Consider the following 23,216-nt stretch of genomic DNA (forward strand, 5'->3'; position numbering starts at 1 on the left):
CCCTGAAGTCAGTGGGTATGTTATTTTCCATGATAAAAAGGACTCTATGCCTTTAAACAGGGAGAGTAATCTGGGCTGACCAGGTAGGCCCACCCTAACTATATAAACCTTTAGAAGCAGAACACTTTCTCCCACTGGAGGCAGAGGGGGAAGTCACAGAGATCAGATGCCAATTTGAAAGAAAGGGTGGCTATGTAATGAGGTGTGCAGGAGGCCTTAGGGAGCTAGTTCAGCTTCCAGGTTGACAAACAGTGAGGGAATGTGACCTCAGCCTTAGCCCTGCCCCCACAAAAAACTGAATTCTGCCAGCAACCTCAATGAGCCTGGGAGAAAATTCTTCCCCAGAGCCTCCAGATAAGAGCCAAGGCTGGTCAACATCTTGATGTTGGCTTTGTGAGACTGAGAGAGAAGAAAGCAAGCCATGTCCATTCAGATGTCCACCTGACTGTGAGATAACATGTTTGTGGTGTTTTACACCAATAAACCTGTGGTGACTCACTATGGCAGTTCCAGAATCCCAATATCCCACACTTTCTGCCTGGGAGAAAATCAGAAGAACCTCTACAGTTTACACTTCTAGAAACTGTTCTGGGGAACAGTTCAAGAAAACCTAATTCTATCCTCTTCTGTATGGAGATACAACAGCCCCGCACCCACTTCAGAAGCATGGCTGGGTCCTACCCTGGAACTGGATGGCAGAAGGAGGCCTCAGCAGCACCATAGTGAATGCTTTTGGATGAGCAGTCCAAAACGTAATATGAAAGGATGAAAAACAATGGCTGTTGCCAACTCCTAAGCCTGGCATGTACTGCCAATTAGTAAGAGAAAAGATGGATAGTTTCTGTCTATCAGAAGGAGAACAAAAATCTCGTGCCCACCAGATAAAAAACAGCACAGGGCCTGCCTTGGACCATCACCAGGGGTTATTAATGACAGCAAATTCTTTGCTACAGAAAAAAAATACATGGACAAAAAAATCTGGTAATGACACAAAATGATAGGAGAGAACCTCCTGGGAGCAGTGGGAGCTATGTGCAAGAGGTGATAAATTTTGCTGGTAGGGTATGAGTGGGTGACTAGCAGAACTGTCCTTGCTGGCACTTAGAATGTCACAAAGCCAGCCTTTTTCCATGGCACATGACCCAGGAGTGGTGTAAGAAAGGCCTGGGTTGGTGGTGTGGGTAGCCAGCCTGCTGCAAATACAATTTTCCCCAGTATAGAGGAAGTCAGGTTTCTACTCCATCCTAACTCTCCCACTACATAAAATCTAGACTAGGGATGACATCAGTTCCCAGAAGAGAGCTCCCCACCCATAGCCATAGTGAGAATAAAATAAAATCCGGTATTGGTAAGTCTTCACGGATTTAGGATTTTAAATTTCATAATATTCCTTTCACAAGATTCACTGCGGGACATCTATTCCAAGTTGTAGTTTTCAATTACAATGATCATTTGGCCTCATGAGTATGTGTTTCTTTTTATGCTAGGCTATAAAATGGAGATGACAATACCTGCCCTGACTATCTCAAAAGATGGCTGTAAGGATATGTGGGGAGATGATAATGCACATGAAATTGAATCCTATATCGCAAAAAGCTGTCCAATTGTTAATTACCACTGCCTCCTCCAGCACAAGCAGGGCCATGGTGCGGTGAGTGCAGTGAGGCCTCTGACCAGGTAGGTGTATTTCACACGCCACTGCTAGTGATCAGGGCTGGGCCTCTCACACATCTACCAACTTCCTCTCAGATAGCTTCTTCTTTGTCTTCCTGGCTCCTGCTGGCAACCTGTGTCTCAGGACAGACCTTTATTCTGTCTCCTCTGAGGTTCTCTGGAAGCCCACAGGGCTTAGAAAACATCTCCTATTTTAGGTTCTCCCCCAGTTCCTCTCGAGAATCCAACCTGCAGTTCCCTCGAAGAACGGCTTTCTATCAGGCAGCAAGGGGTTTATGGAGTCTGATGAACATCACATCCTTGTAACGCTTTCAGTAACTGAACTAATGATTTATTCTTATGAAAATGAACATCCCCAGAAATTGCTCTAAACTGCAACTTTCAAGCAAGCAGGTGAGCCTTTGGCGGCCTCCAAACATTACCATATTTAAGTGTGCAAGGTAAGAGTAAGAGATTCCTTAGAGCTGATGTTTATGTTGAAAACTGCACTTTCAAGGGATGAAGGACTACAGACACCATAATCTTCGAATGCTGAACTCAAAGCCACAGAGTTGGGCAGCCGGTCCCTGCATTTCACCCTTTGAGTTAAGAGACTGGAATTTCAAAATGTCTGCTTTGCTGTCTGCTCTAGGGCTGGGTTACCTCAATAGACCCATCCTCCCAAAGTGAATAGATAATGTATAGAATAGTTTCTTTGAAAATATTATGAGAAGTAGTCTCCAGGCACTAAATAAATTAAAACTGTTACTTTGAAGTAAATAGAATTATAACAAAAATGATCAACAATGAAAAAAAAAAGTGGAAGCAAAGCGAGATGATTCAGAGATCTGACTCAACTCAACTGCTCCTCCTAGCGCAGTAACAGTGTTCCTACCTTCCTCTCACATTTCTGAGCTGGCAGAGAAATGTAAAGCTCTAACTAGCTTGGCAATCTCTTAGTATGTTAGAAAATTTTAGATCAACTTAGAACATTAGGGAGGGTAGAAACAGGCTATTTTGGTTTCTCAAGAAGGCACTGACTTAAATCTTAACGGGAAACATCAGATATGGTGACAGGAAAAACGCCATAGAGCACCACTCCCACAAATACGCAGGGGAAGGGATGATTTCAAATACACAGTTTTACGTATATGTTAACACGACCGTCCAGTAGGTCATCTATAAAATACGTTTTGGAAGTTAAACATCAAATCAGATCAAATATTCAAGGGAAGTTTAAGAACACAAAGTCAGGAAATTTTCTATTTCTTCTAAGTCAGGGATTGTGACTCTGTGGGTAAATTCAAATAGAGCACGTAAATGTTTTCTTCTTTATATTTGCATTCCCAGAAAGGTAGCTTCATTACAAAGTATGTATATTTGCTGTACACTTAAAATTACCAATTTTTAGGAGTTCTTAAGAGAAATCCAACTGTACTGAACTCACAGAAGGATCACAGCAGAAGGAGACAGAGAGTGGGTGCGGCAGCCAGGCAGGGTACCTCCAGCTGTGTTTTCCAGGTCTGCCTTCTGTGACTTCGTGGTTTATCTTCAATTCTCTTTCTGATATTTGCAAACCTCCCAAATTTTTCAGCTGTTAAAAAGTTCCAAAACAAGCAAATGTGTTCCTGGAATCTTACCCTTAAAGTTTGCTGGACAGCATATACTAAGGCTTCTTTTCCAGCCAAAATAATAAAAGATCTTTTAAGTGGTTGAAATTCTTGGTTGATTGCACATACATGCCAATGTCAGACAACTATAAATAGAGAGATTTGGAAGAGAAATAGGGAGAGACTTTATAAATCCAAAGAAATCAAATGGGATGTCTTGAAGGCAGTCAGAAAACAGTATGTGTTTTTGTGAAATTAACAGTTGTCTCCCTTGAATCCAAATGTAGAAAAAGCTCACATGGATCATGTACTTTCAGTATGAGGGAATAAAGGAACTTTTTTCTTTATTAATCTATATTTGTTATTTTCAAACCTATAATTAAGATTTCTTCTTTCTGTTATGTATTTGAGTTTGGATATCTGCTGGATCTTTTGATATTTTCCCCCAGTCACTGCTTTGTTTTCTCAGAACACTAAAAAATCTTTCAAAGGATACAGTTATGCCCATGGTACTGATACAAATGAAGTCAGCAGGGAATTGCATGGGTGTTACTGGGACAGACTTGGCCCCAAAATAAACTGGGTCACTTGTAGCCATCAAAAGAGACATAAGAATTCACTTCTTAACAAATTTCTACTATCTTAGGCGGGTTAACACGTCAACACGCATCAAATGCTAGTTAATACAGCTTTTTAAACCATTCTTACTTTTGAACAGTGAGTTACTTTTTTATATTAACCCACTCATATTAGCTTATCTAAATTGAATGTAAATTAATTCTTGCAAATTACTTCACTTTATTTTAAACCTATTACCACTGTGTAACAGAATTTACCAATTGTTTCAGAGTAATAATTGTGCCATAGACAAGCCAAATTAGTTAGCAGCAATGGAGAAAACTAGCTTGTTTAATAGGCTTTTAGTATAGTTCTTTTGAATCTCAACCTCACTCCTAAAGAAAGAGTTGGTGGAATGTTGATGTTTGCAAGGTCCATTTGGAGGAAGAATCAATAACATAATTAATGTCTCTGAATTTTGGTTCTCTCTAAATTACATTGGGTTTGAACTGGCTATAGGCTATGGCTTGGCTCTAAAGATTCAGCACTTTACACTGGAATACCAGAAAGCAGCATTTTAATAACATTTTTAGTAATGATTTTATTACTTAGTGTTTCCGAAATAAACCCTTAAGGCGACAAAAAAAAAAAAATAATAATAAGACTTATGAGAACTTAAAAACAGCATGGTTCTAAAAAAGGCCATGTTCATAATTTTAAAATCTTACCTCAAACTCAGCTTTTAATATTTTCCTTACACAATCAAAAAAGTAACCAAAGGGCGGGACTCAGTTTATTAAGTGACTTTGAATTAATTCTAACAAGAAATTCTATATTTCTAGTTATCGCTACCCACAAATGTTGGTATGCTATGTACGATCTATCAGATTTCCTTGCTACTTCAAATATAGGCTTAGAGATTCCATGGCTTTACCAAGAATTGATTCATAAAGTCATTGTATAGTTGGACATAACTTTGAGAGAAGAATATATAATTAAGGTAGGAACTGTACACTGTATATTATCACCTGGAGTGTAAAGCACTTAATTTAAATGTTAGATCAGTGATCAGAAAAGGGTAGCTAAGATGTGAGAGCAAACCCAGGATGTTTCAGGCCAGCAGAGGGCGTGCCTCCCAGGGGAGGTGGTGGAGATTCAGAATTTGCTCTCTGGATGGCAAATGCAAAGCCCTACCTTAGACAAAATGACTATGCCAATGTGTTTGTTCTCTTAACTACAAATTTAATAAAAATAAATTGCCAAATTCTTCAAACAAACTACTGCAGAATTTAATGTATTCATTCCACCAGTTCCTCACAATCAGCTTTTGTCCACTGTATCTACTGACAACATTAATTAAAAAGCATGTTTAATACGAAAAAGCTTTTTCTTATTTTTCATTTTCATAACTGATAGTGTCCAAAATTAAACATGTCATAATTGTAAAAAGTGAGACTATAACAACTGACTTCCCAACAGACAAAATTTTGCTGTGACACATTATGGTTTATTTAATCAAAGCTGTGCCAGTCTCCCTAGCACGATGCTTGAAATGTGATGTCGGTAATGAAATGGTAGTGACTCGACTCCTTTGTTTTCCAACTTCCAGTGATTTATTGATAGGTTGGCTTGCAATAAAAGGCTTCCAAGTAGTTTATGAAGCCAAGATCTTCAGGTTTTGTGAAATTTTGAAACCAATAAATAAAACTATTTTAACCAGGTCAGAGAACATAAATGAAATAAGATGAGTACATATACTTCAAATAATAAATGTACTGAAGCTTTCCAAGACAGCTTAGGGGAAAGACAGGCAAACAAAAATTCAAAAGATCAATTTTATCTACTCAAAAATTATCACTAATGTCATTTAGATTATAAAGTCAGTCCCTATATTGTATTTTATTAATCTGTTTTACTGATCCTAAAATATTTCTTGGAATTTAGTTATAGGAAGGTTGACCACAAGGAATATTAGGATTTATAATTCTGAAGCAATGCCACTTTGCTCTAGGAACCCAAACTTACACACTTTTTGGCTCAGGCTGAACATAGTGGCTGATATGCTGTGAAGGTTTAAGAACACTTTCATAGATAAATGAATAAATAAATAGCAAGATAAATGAATGAAAAACAGGCTATGATAAACTTCAGGAGAGTTGTAAATATTAAAAGGGAGAGAAAGAGAATGAGCCCAATCTGCATTCAGACTTACTTATTCCACGCTTGTCTAAGGTTCTTAGAGCTGTACAGGGTAAAGCGTTCTGAAATAAAAAAAGAAAAATGATAAACAACCTTTATATCGAATATACATATTGCAAGCATGTTGAAGAAAATAACTTTAAAAAAAGACAGGGCTCTAGTTAGTCATAGTAAAGCTAGCCACAATAAGGGTGTTTAAGGTTAAATTTTTATTTAGTAAAGTAAATTTTTCTCTTTAGATTGGTCAGTTACAAAGAGCATGACAGGAGATCACAACATTTTAAACAATGAGGCATTGTCTTCTTTTCTCTGGGATTATTTATTTTGTGATCTGGTTTTGTGGCAATTATTTCTTAGAATACCTAAGCTTTAACTGAGTTTTTTAAAAAAAAGAATGCAAATTCCAAACTTCCAAACTGTTAAGTAGATTTATAGAAGAATATTGACACATCTGCCAAGTGAGACAGTTTTTTCCAAGAAGATTTCTCGGACCAAATACAGAAATGTTGGGTCCCTTTTCTTACACTGTACGGTATTTATACATGCTCAAAGCCAAATTGCCAATGTCTTACAATGTATCTAATTTATATTTATCATGGAAGAATCTTTATGAGATATTTTTAAATTAAAAATGAACATGATTGGGCGGCGCCTGTGGCTCAAAGGAGTAGGGGGCCAGTCCAATATGTTGGAGGTGGTGGGTTCAAACCCAGCTCTGGCCAAAAACTGCACACACACACACACACAAATTAACATGATTGTTTTACCAAATTAAACAATAAAGTGATATAGAAGAGACATTAGTGATCTCCTCTCCCACTGCTCTCCATTTTTCACTCCTGATAATTTAGTCATCGTTAAAGGCTTGGTATGTGACTTTCCACGTATTTCTTTATGTTTACAAAACACACCCATCCATCCAAACATATACTATTTTAATTTGTTAAATAGATTAACAATAAACATTACTCTGAAACTTTCTTTGGCACTTAATGCATGGTGGATAGTCCTTCAAATCAAAAAAATTTATGTAACAATTGCTTTAAAACAGTATAACATTCCATAGAAGAGAAGTACCATAATTTATTTGACATTCTCCCACTGATGAACCATTCGGTAGTTTCCAGCTCCTTTTCCTTTACAAACAAGGCTGCAGTAAATATCCTTGTGTGTCTATCTCTGTACACCAAAGCTTTCACTTTTGTTGCACAGATTCCCCAATATAGAACCGCTTGGAAATGGTATGCACATTTCACATTTTAATAGATGCCGACAGGCGATGACAAAGAGGCACTTCCATATGCCTTCCAGCACTGATTGTTATCAGGGTCTTACATTTTTGCCAAACCTATGCTGGATAAAACATTCTTGGGCTTCTTTTCATATGCCTCCTGGCTGTCTGCGTTTCCTTTTCTGTTTCAAGTTTCACTTTTTGGTAGCTGGTACCAATTTTAATATTGATGTGTGGGCCTTTATCAGTTTATAGAAGTTTTTGGTATATGATCAAATTGTCTCCTATAAATATAAAAGTAAAATTTCACTTTATTTATGTGAAATATTTTTTCCACGGAGAAATTTAAATTTTTCTTTAGTAAAGTAAGTTCTTCTCTTTCTTTTGGCTTTCTTGTCTTGCTTAAAGAAAAAGACCTTGACTTTGAGTTTATACAAACAATGATATTCATTTTTCTCCTACTGTTTTTACTGTTTTTTACCTCTTTGTTTTAATATCTTGAATTTATTTAATATGATATGACAAACAGTTCTCATTTTCTTTGTTTGAGGAGAACAGATAATTATGCCAGTACTACATATCAATCATTATCAATCGTTTTCTCCAATAATTTGAAATGATACCTTTATCCTGTATTATTAATCAGTTCTCAAACATACCAGAGCTTGGACTTTTTTCTTTTATACTCATCTATTCATGCCAGTATCATATTATTTTATTAAAGTGATTCTTATCTTTCAGAAAATGGATTTTCTACCCTGTTTCCCCGAAAATAAGACATCCTCCGAAAATAAGACCTACTCACTTAGGAAAGATAAGACGTCCCCTGAAAATAAGACCTAGCGCATCTTTGGGAGCACATGTCTTATTTTCGGGGAAACAGGGTAGCTAGTATTCTTTTCTTCTTTTGGAAGAATTATTGGTGTGAGTTATGAACATTTTTTTATTTGTTAATTCCTACAGTTATTGTGCATCTCGTAAGTGCTAAATATTGTTTTCATGCTGAGAATAGAGACATGAACAAAACGGAATAAATTCCTTCTCTCGTAGAGTTTATATTCTCGAACACGTGAGATAGATAAGAAAAGCAAATACCACCCTCACCACCACCCGCAACATAACAGGCTAATTTTGGAAAATGTTCTAGGAAAGCAAAACCAGGAGATTTGATGTAGAGCGACCACCAAGAAAAGATACTTTTGGTTGGGCGATGAGGGCAGGCCAGTTTAAAACAAAATAGTCAACCAACAAGATAAACAAAGTTCCCATTAGGTATCTTGTTGGAATTCCATTAAAATATATATTTATCTTAAAAGGATGATATAAAATCTTTGTACCTAAGAATATGGTGTGTTTTTCCATTTAGACATTTAGACAATGTTCAAGTTTAAGTCCTCAGTAACATGATTTTTTCCTTTTTTTAGACCTGAGCATAATGGCTCGTGCCTGTAATCCCAGAGCTTTCGGAGGCCAAGGCAGGAGGATAACTTGAGGCCAGAAGTTGGAGATCAGCCTCGGCCACATAGCAAGACCCTGTTGGGTATGGTGATGTGCGCCTACTAGTTCTAGCTATACAGAAGGCTGAGGCAGAGGATTCCTTGAGCCCAGGAATTGAAGGTTACAGTGAAGTATGACTGCACTCCAGTCTGTGCAACAGAATGAGACTCCATCTCTAAAAGAGATTTTATATTGATCTCATTTCTTTTTTATTTAATATATATTAGGCCTAATTTTGCTTAATACTGCTTTGCATCCTTTGTCAATATTGTCTGCTTGTCAAAATGACTTACACTGCCTTTGTTATGATACATTTCATGTATAAGAAACCACTGTTTAAACATGCACCCAGCTTCCTATTTCTAAACCAGAGTTTACTCAAAAGGAATGAATAAAACCACTGTACTACTGTATTCATTCACTTATTCAACTTCTACTTACGGAAGACCTACAGAAGATACAGGAGGAAATCAAACCAAAAATCTTCCTGCTTGCAGGGAACTAGAATTCCAGTGAGGGATGAGCAAAGGTAGCATTGGCTGGAGACCAAGACAGCCAGAGTAGACCAAGAACTCAGGAGAGAGAATGGAGGCTGAAGCAGACAGGTGGAAAGTCAGAGGGCCTTTGATAGAAGATCTAATATGATTTAGCTTTAAAAAGTACATATATCGCTCTGACTCCTGTTTGGAGAACATGCTATAGGAGGCAAGGTTGGAAACAGGGAGACCAGTGGAAAAGGCTGGAAGCAGAGAGACCAGTGGAAAAGGCTGGAAGCAGAGAAACCAGTGGGAAAGGCTGCAAACAGGGAGACCAGTGGAAAAGGCTGGAAGCAGAGAGACCAGTGGAAAAGGCTGCAAACAGGGAGACCCGTGGAAAAGGCTGGAAGCAGGGAGACCAGTGGGAAAGACTGCAAACAGGGAGACCAGTGGAAAAGGCTAGAAGCAGGGAGACCTGCAAAGTTACTACAACGGCCCAGATGACAGACTATAGGACTTGGGCTCTGGGAACAAAGTAAATGCAGTGGGAAGGGGGTCAGAGTCTGAACAGATTTTGAAGGTAGAGCCAATGAGATCTACTGGTGAACTAGATATGGGGGGGTGACAGAAGGGAGGGGTCCAGAATGACCAATAGAGCACTCACTGATTTCCAATTTCCAGGTTTCAAAGACATGGAATTTCATATACATCTCAAATACTACTCGGAATGAATTAATCTTTCTGTGACGATTGAGAAGGTATTTAAAGTGGTGTTCTCCTAGAGTTTCAGAGTTATCATTCAAGCAGGGGTAATTGACAAAATATTGAATAGCCTTTAAGATACAGGCATTGACCGGTCAGAACAGAAACTAGCCATTATGTTACAGTAGTGTGTGCTAGCTAAGAGCAACCCTGACTACAAATGTCCCTTGTTCTAAAGATATAGACAAAAGTGCTCACCAACAATTACATATTAGTTTCAAAAGAATGTCTACTTTCTGAGTTTATTCTCACTAGACTGCATCATGTAAAATGTAACATAATTCAGCCAGTTAGTGTAGAAAGTAATTGTAAAGGCATATATTCTAGGTTTGAGGATTAACTGACAAGGAAAGGAGAAAGATGAAGAATAGTTCTTTGTATAAAATTCAAAACATATATATAATCTAAAGTCTGGTATTAAATGAAATATTTTAAAAAGTAATTAAATCAAATGTCCTTATAAAGCAAATTTGATTTCCTTAACTTCGTACTCCTCACAAAGCAATTTTAATAATTTGCTAAGATTTCAGGATGGACAGGAATTTCATTACAGATAAAATTAATACAATCTTGCATTTACAAATAAATTATTCTTAGCAATTAACAATCGTACATAAATATTAAGTCTAAGAATTAATTCTCTCTAGAACTTGATAGCATATGCTAATAGAAATTTTTTTCCAAAAATACAGCATGTCAATTTTAGCTGTGCATAAAGGAGGCAAAACTGATAGTGAAACATGCCAGATGAGGGTAAAAAAATAAGGAAAAAGGAAGCCTCATTCTCAGGTTTACCTTCCATCATTATTCACATAAAATCTTAATTCTTTAAGCAAATATTACCTGGGCACCTGCCTCTGTGACAGGTGCTGCCGTAGGCAATGGGCACCCCCAAATGAGTAAGTCCTGGTGATAATTCAGTGGCACAGGAATGTAAATACAGATTTACAGATACAGGGTGAGAAATGCTACAATGTGAATACGGACACAGCCTGGGGACTAGCCAGAGCCGAGTCTCCGTCTGTCTCTCTTCCAAATGAAGACAGGATAAACAACCATCTGAAGCTAGCTCCAGGAACGAAGGGCCTGATCACTCACATCCAACACCTTCAAGATCGTAACCATTCCAGCACATGATTTTAAATGGAGCCATTTCTAACATTTTCTGCCATAAGCATTACAGTTACGATCAGAGTAAGAGATTATATTTTAGAAACTACCTCCATTGTGAACAAAATGAACGTTCCATTAGAAGGAAAGCAACATAATTAGCCGTGTAAGTTTTGAAATCAAAAAGGTGCTGAAATGAGTGCTCCAAATCAGTAAGAAACATGTTTAATAAAATACTCAACTGCCTCTGAATAATCGTATCAGAGTGTCCAAGTACATAGCATTTGCATATGAGTATTTTTCACTTTTCTCCTTCAGGTAAGTTTACTCTCACTACTTTAATGTCAACTTTCCCTTTCCAATTATGTTTAAACTAGAAGTTTAGAATGTCATTATTTAAAGCAGTGGCTAACTCCTAGCATAACTGAGAAGTGCAATTAATTTGAAGCTGCAGGCTGATTTTCACCTTCTCCTCTTAGTGCAGGGACACTGCAGAGGATGATCCCAACACAGCAGGAGACCAGGGAGGAGAGTTTGCAGAGAAGAAATCACTTGGTAAGAGACCTGAGTGGGGAACATAAGGTTGGGAAGGCTTTCCTTCAAACCGCCATTCGCCGGCCACACGGGCAGTGCCATGCACTGCGATCCCTTGACATTACACAGGAAAACAACTGTAGAACAAGGCTCCTGGCTTAGAAGAGCTAGGCCTAAATGGCTTGAGGTGCCGGGAAAGCAAATTTAACCCATAGGCAGATAAAATCAGAATTGGGTTTTACTCGTGTGCATGTAAGTGCGCACTGTATACTGCAGGAGATCCATTTTAATTTTTATTCTCCTCATTCTCTCCTCAGCAATGTTTTTGTATCTTATAAAACACTGCTGCATTTTTAACTTCAATAATAGGAAGACTTTTGAGTAAAAAGTTCAACCAACAACCAACCAATTAAAAAAACCTCAAGTGTGTTCAAAGGACTTGAAAGGCTGAACCCAGATTTGTAACTAACACTTTTCTTTCTTTTGGTGGGTTGGGGGTGAGCAGACGAGGAGGAGGGGGCACCAGAGAGGAGACAATAAAGAGGCTCAAATTTTGGTATATCTCTTGCAAATGGACTTGATGTCCCATAATATAAACATACCAGGGAATCAGCATTAGTTTCTAAATCAATATAAAAACGAGTATGTCTCTAAGGCCAAATGAAATGCTAGGTGTTCTTCTTTACAATTAACTCTTCTAAATCATATGTCTAACTATTAATCATTTAAATATAGGATTATTTGGCATTTTAACAAATGAATTTACTTGTGCTGAGCTTGGGAAAAAGTAGTAATGATTCAAGCAGAGAGACGTGGCTATGCTATAGGGCCCCTTAGCATCTGGCAGAGGTGTTGAGCCCAGTTCCTTTCTTTGGCTTGTTGAGATAGCAGATAAAGGCTCTAGTCCTTTGTAAGGGTGAACAATTAACACAGTCATGAATCACTCTTGTTACATTTAAAATAATTATCCTAATGAATTATTTATGTAACAGGTAATATCCTCAATTCCTTTTGGGTAAAAGGCACAGTATTCAAGTTATTCATTCTAATTCATTCTATAAATATTTATTATACATGTACTATTTGCCAGGCACTGTGAATTCAGCAGGTCAGAAAACATACAAGGTCATAATTAGTCTGTGATAAATCATGTGCACCAATACCAAGGGGCCGTCAATAGAAGAAAACTACATTCACAAATATCCCTAAGAATTCCTACCCAAACTTTACTCTCTTATATGTATTAGGAGAACCAAGCCAGCAATGAACACTTCAATGAACAATTAGAGTATTAGTTAATACTCTAATTAAGATACTTAAAAAGTTGGGTTTAAACAGAAGAAAAACAATTTGTATACAGTAGAAAAGGTTTTCCTTGAACAGAGGGAGCCAGACTTGTTCCAAAATGTGGGGATTTTAGATATCCCAACTCCCAAGGGACACGGTGAACCCAACAGGCATTTCAGGAATAATATGCATTATATTTGCCCAACTGCAATTTGTAGCTTTAAAACACTTGCTATTCCCCATATTTAATGGCTTAGATTTGACACAGTCCCAGCATTATCAACAAGAGGTTCTGATGTCACACATCATCGTTGAACAGAATTGTACTGCCCCGTCACTGTCACCCAGGAGAGCTACCTTAAAACACTGAGTCGCATCTTCAGTACGGTAAACAGGAGATGGCAGCATCTGGCTTTGCCCTGGCGGCAGCAAATCATCTTTCAATTACCAACACTGTGCTTTTGTAAATGAGTAATCCCTGAGGAACTTCTAGAAACACAGGCTCTGCTATTTTCATTAAACATTTTCACTTGCTGCAGCATCTATTTTTCTAACACATATTCGAGAGGGGATTTGTGAGTGAGTGCACATTCCCAAATGAGATCTTCAAATTATCCATACCTTTCTCAACCTAGAATCCACAGACCACTTCTCTTTTCATCAGGTATATTGCTCTACAGAACTGAAGTTTAATCAGGTAGGTATTACTAAAGTCTAAAGCAGGGGCCCTCAAACTTTTTAAACAGGGGGCCAGTTCACTGTCCCTCAGACCATTGGAGGGCCGGACTATAGTTTAAAAAAAAAAAAAAAAAAAAAAAACACAAACAAATTCCTATGCACACTGCATATATCTTATTTTGAAGTAAAAAAAAAAAAACGGGAACAAATACAATCACACCGCCACATGTGGCCCGTGGGCTGTAGTTTGAGGACCCCTGGTCTAAAGCATACTATCCACAAACATGAGCAAATTACAGCTCTTAGAAAAGAGAGCAGAAAAAAGATCTGTGTCTCACTCGCTGTGCTTCCCCAACCCTCTCTGAATCCCCTCACGAAACTCTCCCAAGGGCAAAAGAGTGGGGACCAGGATCATGAGCTGGGTAGGGCCTGAGCAATCGTCAGCCACTCTACTTCACACGTGAGTAAACTGAGGCTGGCGAGGCTGAGCTGCCTGAGGCCATGGTGCAGGCTCCAGTGGCAGAGGCCCAACCTGGCCTCCACTCCCAGCCTACCATCACCAAGAGGCTGTGATAGCCTCCCCAAGCCTCCTATTTCTTGTGTCCTATATGGTTTCCCAATATGAACTCACTTTAATCCACATCACAATGCTATGAGGTAGGGACTACGATCATCTCCATTTTTTTACATGGAAAAACTGAGGTACAGAGATGCTGGGCAACTCATCCATGTCACACAGCTCGTAAGTGGCAGAGCTGAGATGTGAACCTAAACAGTCTGGATCTGGAGTCTATACTCTGAGTCACTGCACCATGACACATCTCTGGGTCTCAGATGAGAGAAGTGAAGCTTTACCCTGATCATGCATGAAGCACAAACAGATCAAAGCTCCTTTGACCAGTAACAAAACGCAGACACACAACATCTCCACTATTCCCCACTCCAACTTCCTTTCCACCTGCCACCAGGGTCTCTTACTCTTTTACTTCTAGAACAAATCTTTCTTGTACTCATAGGAAATGCCAGATGCATGCCTTCCCAGCTCTAGCGACCTTTACTGCTAGCGGGTTCAACCCGCTATTAATATTAATTAACTGTCCTGTGCCTCAGTTTCCCCATATTAGAGGTAGGGATGATAGCAGAACTTTGTAGAGTTACTGTGACTGCACAATAAGAAAATGCAACTCACAAGCTGGCAAGAGTTCCCGACACATCGTAAACACTCAATACTTATTAGCCATTGCTGCTACTATCGCAACTATTATTAACAATGATGTCCTTGAAAACCTGACCATCTTGTACTGTTATGTTAAATATACACAAAGGAGACCTTTGGTTTATTGAAAACAGTATTACTTCAGGAAGGGTAAATGCTTAAGCTATTCTAAATTGCTTTTTCTGAAATGACAGTTAAATGAATAAAACCCACGAATACCCTGATGCTTCTCTCACTCCTGACATGTAATTCTGTAATTCCAATGTATGTGTGGAGACCCAGGATGGACGTTCTGAGAGTGTATCAATTGTGCCTCTTTTTTACAGTTGAGAGATTATTAATTGGATTTACAAAACTGGCTCTAGAGGCACAAGCATCTGTTTACATCCATACTTATGTCCTTTTTAGACAATCTACACTGCAAACATTGTTAGCTACAGAGGCGCTCTCTGATGGCACTGCAAGAACCATGTACATGAAGGAAATTTCATCAGCCCTGACAGCTGAGCTAATAATTAGTAGTTTATCACCCTATCAGTCTGACTTGAAATGTTATTTAATATTACTTGCATCTTAAATAGTGGAAAACAAGGTTTTTTTCCTTTCATCTAAATATTAGAATAAGAGTTATTATTCCCTAGTCATGTATTTGTCTTGAAGGAGCCCTATGATACTGGAGTAAAGAAAAAAAAAATTTTAAATAGCAAAAAAATGAATTCGATTCTTTTGTCTTATCTGGGAGTAGCTGGCAAGCCTAGAAGTCAGAAGATCCAGTATGGGAGATTAGTTATTATTCAGCAATCACTCCCTCCTTCCTTCCTACCTTCCTGAGTGGAGGATACTTCTCTGCCCTACTGACAGTTTGTATGAAAAGTGGGATCTTAGGGTATCAACAGAAGCAGAGGCTTGAAATATGCCTGTTGTGTTGGATCTGCTCTCACCATAAGAAGAGCACTGTGTGAGCTCCTGCCTCTCACCATAAGAAGAGCACCCTCTCATAGCTGCTGCTCCAAAAAGGGTGAGAGAGGCCTGGAGCATACCTGAACCCAACCTGTGACTTTAGAGCCAAGAACTGTGGGACTCGGCCAAGGTCAGCTGCAACTAAGCTCACCACATAGGCATGAGCAATTAACAAACAGGTATTAATTATGGCAGTGACTTCGGGTGGTTTATTTATCACAGCAGAGTTGATTGCTCCCTCCAGGTTCTGGTCCAGGGGCACCATGCACCATGGAACAGGGCTTTCCTCTATAAGCTTCAGCTTCATCCCTCTGCCCCGCCTACCTGTCCTGTTAGGAGGCCCTCAGAAGACAGTGTCTGAAAGCATTTGATACACAGTACACAGCTGGATGATGCCTGGCAGAATCAATAACTGGAACCTAAAATGTGTGCCATTACTCTGCTTCCAGAAATTTTCAAATACTGAAAAATATATATGAATTCTCCAATTGCTGAGCCCCATGCTGTTCTCTGTACCTCTGTCTCTGGGGACAAAGAAAGTCTTTCGTCCCACCCTTGGTTCAACCCGCTATTCAGTTGTGACTCTTGTGATTCTCCGTGGAGAATCAAGGCCTTTGGCCTATCTCTTCCCTAAAGATAGTTTCCTACTCAAGGTACTGCAGTCGAGATGAAACTCCAACACAGGGATTTTCTTGTTTTAGATCCAAACTTCCAATCCTCTCATCTCCCTTCCTAAGATCTTGATTTTTAAACAATCTTTGAAAAGGGACCTGAAAATTCAGAGTCAGGCATGATGTAGGACTTTTTACAATGCATAGGTTTCTAGTTACATACTTACTGACATTTATTTCTGAGCAGGATAAATATAAAATATCAAGTTACAAACTTAAGAAAGCAATTAATGGAAGCGTATGGCTAGTTTACGGTAATGCCATTGGCATGCAGCAGTGCAATGTAGTCTTCCAGTACCACATTACCCATGTCTTCATTCTGATCTCAACTCTCAGGCTAAAAATTTAATTCTTTTCTTTGAAATGACTTTGATCAAATACAAATTGAACAGGACCCAATAATTCTAATATTCCTTTTTTATATTAAATCATAGCTGTGTACATTAATGTGATCATGGGGCACCACACACTAGTTTCATAGACTGTTTGACACATTTCCATCACACTGGTTAACATAGCCTTCCTGGCATTTCTTGAGTGGACAGGGAGTGCTGAAGAAATAAAGTCTTCATCTGCTATGTCACTCCACATCAACTTTGATTATATGAGGTGTGGATGCTAAATTTTACAAAATTACAGAGAGTAGGAATAATAAAACCAGTTTATTTAGGCTTTTAAAAAATAAGTCTGACGTCAGAAGAACTTTATTTCCCCTTGAAAATTTAATCTTTTTAAGTTTTCAGGCCTTTTCTTGACATTCTGCGAGTCTCCATCATCGTTAATGCCCTCTAGTGAAAAAATATGGGAATTTCTTTAGGCACATACAGAGAGAGTCTCTGCTTTGCATTGAAATGGATTTCTAAAATTCATACGAAATTTCCCTCCATAGATCTGCCTATTGGAGAGGAAATGGATTATTTTACATTTTTGGGTGATTATGAAGATTTTTGACTGTTTCTTATCTATTTTTATTTTATATTACTGGCAACATTTATGATTTATTTCATATCAAATTCCTGGTCAGCGATGGACATGTGGATAAAAATATCCCCTGTCTATGGCATCACTGCTAACCTGCCTTCAATGATTCCTCTCACACGGCCAATAAAATGCCAGTTCCTCATCTTGGCCTTGTAAGGACCAGTCCCCCTGTACTGCCTCCTGCCACTTTCCTTGTGGTCACACTTCTCCAGACCCAGTAACTGGTAATTTGTCTGTTACCAGTCCTCGCCCTTCCACTCCATAAGGAAGTGGGATCTTCAGCACCTGCATTACTGCCTGGCACCTGGAGATCACCCAGTAAGGATCCGAGCTCACAGCACAGTCACTGCTGATTGAAACAGGACCACTCAGCTTCAGTGCTCACTCCCCTAGTGTGACCTCCACAATCAGAAAGTAAAGACAGTCGGCCCTTTCCACCACGTTCACGTGTTTTACTTCCTCTGCTCTACAAAATTCACAGAGTTCAGAAGTTTAGCCATTGACTGGATTTTTCACCATATGACTAAGTGGCATTTATGTGTGGGAAGACCAGCAAAATTGACATAGGTGTTGGCTGATGGTGGATAGAGAGAGCCCTAAGTATCCTAAACCTGTGTCAAAGCAGACCCAGAGGATTTAAAGCAATCAAATCTGAGATAAAAACCAGATATTTGCTTAAGAATTTTTAAAGTCCATTTTTGTAACCACCACATAGTTACACCCCATACACTTAGACCTTGACCCATAAGCATTATCATAACTTTACCCTAGGGGTAAAGGGTAAAGAGCAAGTGTGAAAGGAAATCACAGGCGGAGGACATGGTATAAATGGTAGCAATATTATTTTTCTGTAGCTACATGCTCTTAACAATTTAAAGGCACTTTCATATCAATTATGTCAGTCAGCTCAAATCTTTTTAAATATACATACAGCGTAAATAAATAACAAATAATAAAGAGAATACAAAGATAGATTATCTCATTAATTTCCATAGGAAATATTTTGAGGGCTGGATGAAGCAGACATGATTTTTCCAGAAGAGTAAATAAGTTCGATATTTCTGCACTCCCCAGGTGTCTTCTCCCTGCAGCTGGGGTCTGTGCAGGGCAACATCATGGCAAGCAGATGCCCTCCCATCTAGTGTTCCTGCACAGAATATCACACTCCAACAACAATTTCTGCTGTTTCACAGCTTCTCCATCACTTTATTAAAGACTCAGGGAAAGCCAAGAGGGTGCACATAGGCTAAGGGTTCAAATATCCTCAGGTCTGCAATGACAAAAGCGGGTGGTTCCCATAGTACACACTACATATTGTGCATCTGAGACTAAACATCCACAGAGGACATTTTGGAGCTGACAGTTTATTGGAGGCATAGGTTTAAAGGGCTTAAGAATGTGCCCAGACTTAGCAGGTGGAGGGCAGGTTCCGGAATCTACAAGAAGATGTAGATCTTTCCCAATCTTTTCTAACATGCCACAAAACAGAGCTGAAGAGAGTCTGTCAATTCTCGTATTTCCAGGTTTGCAGGTTGGGGACCTCTCTTAAAATGAGGCATCAGTGAGAATGCCAGGTTTATAAGGGAAAGAACACGATTTATGTGTTGGCTCAGCTGTATTACTGGGAGGATGAGGCCCTGAGCAAGCCACACAATCTCATTGGGCCTCACATTCTCAGTTTCCTTGTCTGTACGTGAGATAACAATATTAGGATCAAAATATTATTGTAACTCAGATTTATTTCTAAACATTAAATGAGATGACAGATTAAAAACCATTGTAAATAATAAAATACAGTATCAAACATAAGGTGTTATCGTCATTGTATTTTATTGTTGAAATAATTTACTTCCTCCCACTGGAGTTAAGAAGTCTGAATCTGTTCAGTTTGGGGGTCCCAGAATAGCCAGGAAATAGGCAGAATTAAGGAGACGTTTTCTAATTCATTACAAAGTCTTAGTACAACTAAGTCCATATTTAAATGTTGCCTTTAAAGTCAATGTGTCTGTAGGCTTACCAATTGTCTTAAATGGTAAATACTTCTGTACTTACCTTACTTTAATTCATTGGCGGGCATTCCATTTTTACCACAATTTCAGTCTCTTGTATCGAATATCTTTCCCTTAGAAATAACACAATCACTTTAGAAATGTTCTGTTCTCTTGATTAATTTTGGAAAATAAAATTATTTTATTGTTTCTAAATTCCACTACTTTTGATTCTGGACCAGCAGCATTTTCCCTCCCTGAACTTTACAAGTGCTTTCCTTTTTGAACTCCTGAATAATAATATCTCATTACATAGCTGTTGAATGAAGCTTGTGAGAGATGAAAGAAAGTATCATACATGGAGTCCACGTGTCATTTCAGTGCCAAGCCATTTTATAGAAAGTTTTATTTATGGTTTTGTGTTCACATTTTGCAAAATACAGAGATCAGATCCTCTCTACACTGATTTTTTATTTTTTATTGTAGAGACAGAGTCTCACTTTATCGCTCTTGGTAGAGTGCCGTGGCCTCACACAGCTCACAGCAACCTCCAACTCCTGGGCTTAAGCGATTCTCTTGCCTCACCCTCCCAAGTAGCTGAGACTACAGGTGCCCACCACAATGCCCAGCTATGTTTTTGTTACAGTTTGGCTGGGGCTGGGTTTGAACCCGCCACCCTTGGTGAATGGGGCCAGTGCCATACCCACTGAGCCACAGGCGTTGCCCTACACCGATGTTTTTTAATAGACTAACTGACAGTAAAGTGTCGTTTAGAAGAAGGTCAATAAGAAATCATGATACGCATTCAGTAGAACAATATTCCATGATGTAGCCTGGAAAAGAAATCACTGAACTAAGACTCAGGGAGACCTGGGATCTACTTCTACCTCTGACACAAACTTCAGGGAAGTTCTTTAACATTCTGGACCTCAAGTCCCTCACCTCACAAGAAGGGCAGCCTACTGGATGCTCCCCAGGGCTTCGTCCAGCTCAAACATTCACTCTGATTAATAGCAATGACACAGCTAAACACCACTCACACCCTAGCTCAAGCAGCCCGGGGGAACCCCTGGACAGCAGGAAATTCCAATGCCTTCACAGAATTTTCCATCAGTCATCATTTTCTAGAATATAAAGAATTCCTAGACATTGATACGAAAATGACAACACAACTGTAAATTATGTAAATTATGCAAAAGATTCAAACCGTTCACAGAAAAGGAAACGCAAATGATCCTGAAACTTGTGAAAAGATGCTGAACCACATCATACAGAGAAACATACTAATTAAAATTATACTGAAATTGCTTTTGTCCTCAACTGATTGGCAAAATCCAAAGGTTTGGCCACACACCATAGAGTGAAGAAGCGTTCTCATTTATTTCTGTTAACATAGACAACCAGGTACTGTCCCCGTGGGCAACAGTTTCATGGAAATGTTCAAAATTATAATTGCCTTTATTTGTTGACTCTAAATTATGTTTGCTATGAGAAAAATAAAAATACGCATTCGTAATTTTTTACTTTACATAAAGCAAAGAAACATACAAGTAATAAACTAACAAAAGGGGGCCTGTGGTGGAAGGGTCAGTGGTCCTGGGGAAGGACAGAGGTAGGCAGCTGGAATGGGGTGAAGGCTTTGTACTTTGCACTATGCTTATTTTTCACTTTGTTTGACCTTTTTCTTCCCCTGCAGCATGCAGTCTGGGAGGTCAAGAACCAGGACCCCCACTGGACACTTGGGCTAAGGGCCACATGAAAACACTCACAGATTTATTTGCTTTTGTCTCAGCCTATTATTTTGTCTCCCTTTGGCCCCCCTTTCAAGCACCCTCCGGAAGCACTTACCCTCTCTATTCTGATCCACAAGCCACAGCTTTGTCTGGACTCTGTCTTGTCCATCAGCGCCCATCCCTTACACCATCCAACACGTTATTCTTCTGGATCCCCACTACCTTCTATGTATTATGTGGCTGTTGTGGTGCTTACACAAAACATTAATAACTGAAACAGATATTCTAGTTTACACACGCTCACTAGAGGAGTCACGTATGTCTGTTTCAATGTTCAATGTAAGTCACAGAAACAGACACATATTGAATGCCAAATACGCACTGAGAACAGCCCCGGTCTCACGGTCTCATGAAATTCACAATCCGTTAGCTTAATTTGCACCAAACTATAATTCTTTCCAGAATACATTCAATAAGTGCTTTTTAAAATTATTTTTTTTTAAATCATAGCTGTGTACATTAATGTGATCATGGGGCACCATACTAATAAGTGCTTTTGTATGTTGATGATGGTGATAAATTTATTTACACAAAAATAAACAAATTACTCTATGTTTTCTACTCCAGGTGCTTGGTCCACTAATCAGGGGTCCTCAAACTACGGCCTGCGGGCCACATGAGGTGGTGTGATTGTATTTGTTCCCGTTTTTGTTTTTTTACTCCAAAGTAAGATATGTGCAGTGTGCATAGGAATTTGTTCACAGTTTTGTTTTTTTTTTAACTATAGTCCAGCCCTCCAACCGTCTGAGGGACAGTGAACTGGCCCCCTGTTTAAAAAGTTTGAGGGCCCCTGGAATTATTCCTCTCTGGATTTAACTTTCATTTCAAATCTTTTGAAATTCTCCTATTTTATTTTCCTAGGGCTTAAAATTTTAGATCTTAATACAGTGAAGCCAACTTTCTCGAAGAGCTCACAGTAGAATCATTTAGGAGGGTGTGTTCTTCACTTAGACTTTATTAGAAACAAGTGGATCAGTCAGAGGAGGTTTCTTGCTTAGTTTTAAAAAAGAAAGAAATCCATTTTAAATTGTTCAGTTTCTATAGTCTTTTAGGACACAGAAGTCATTTAGAATTTTCAATTTTCAGTAAAAGTATAAAGAGTATTTGGGGCAGCTAATGAAGATAAAAGAATTCTCAGCACATGGTACACTTTCAGAAGAAAAATATTAAGAATAAAAATAGTTTCCCAATTCAGTCATTCTTTGCGATTGATAATTTATTCCTGATGGTCCCCCTAAAGAGGAGAAGAGAGGAAAAAGAATATATCTGGCTGTTCTAAGAGACATTATTTGTAGCTCATTTATCCTCATCAGATAATGGACTATTAGATCTTCCATAAAATCCTTTTCAGTAATTTTATGAGCCTGCATTTTATAAAACATGCTTTGTAACTGAGAAAAGAAAAACAACAAAGAAAAAGAGAATCGCTCTACATAACTCATTTCACTGATTTCATTAAATTTCCAATTCCAAATCTTTTATTCCTCCTATAAAAATTAAACAGACCATGTTTGAGATTCTCCCATTCAGTGTAATTTTTAAAACTGAAAGTTTCATGACTGCCACCTACTGGTGATGGGAAAGGGACAACTTATTTTAAAAGTTCTGCATTTTCTCTCAGACTTTCCAGTTTAAAGATTTAAATATTTTACATGGAAACATATTGAATCCTGTACAATAGGACATAGACAACACTTCATACATTTAAATTAAAATGAACTGACTATATATTACTAATTTTGAAAAAGAAATCAAACTGTGATGCTTCCCTTTTACAACTGAATACTTCTAGTATTCTTACAAGAAGTGACACAAATGGATTGTAGCACCCAACTTAAATTTTGTTGTTTCTACAGGGATGGATGCTAGTCTAACTGATGATGAAATTCATGGTGACTGCAAGTCTGGCCAGTCAAATCAAAGTACATATGCTGAAAATCTCTCACAAGAGATGTCATTATAACTTTATTTTTACAGACAAATTGTGAAAACGAAAGAACTCCATTAATAGA

General features: G+C 38.5%; 1 protein-coding gene across 1 annotated transcript in view; it reads right to left on the reverse strand.

The window, feature by feature from the left end:
- The window catches only part of CDK14 (cyclin dependent kinase 14), a 535,950-nt gene that overhangs the window by 122,984 nt on the left and 389,750 nt on the right, over positions 1-23,216 (reverse strand). The window contains exon 10 of the mRNA XM_053553550.1: positions 6,034-6,082. Coding sequence (XP_053409525.1) covers positions 6,034-6,082 — 49 coding nt within the window. The remainder of the gene's footprint in view (positions 1-6,033; positions 6,083-23,216) is intronic.

Source organism: Nycticebus coucang, chromosome 11, assembly GCF_027406575.1.
Source record: "Nycticebus coucang isolate mNycCou1 chromosome 11, mNycCou1.pri, whole genome shotgun sequence".
Taxonomy (NCBI): domain Eukaryota; kingdom Metazoa; phylum Chordata; class Mammalia; order Primates; family Lorisidae; genus Nycticebus; species Nycticebus coucang.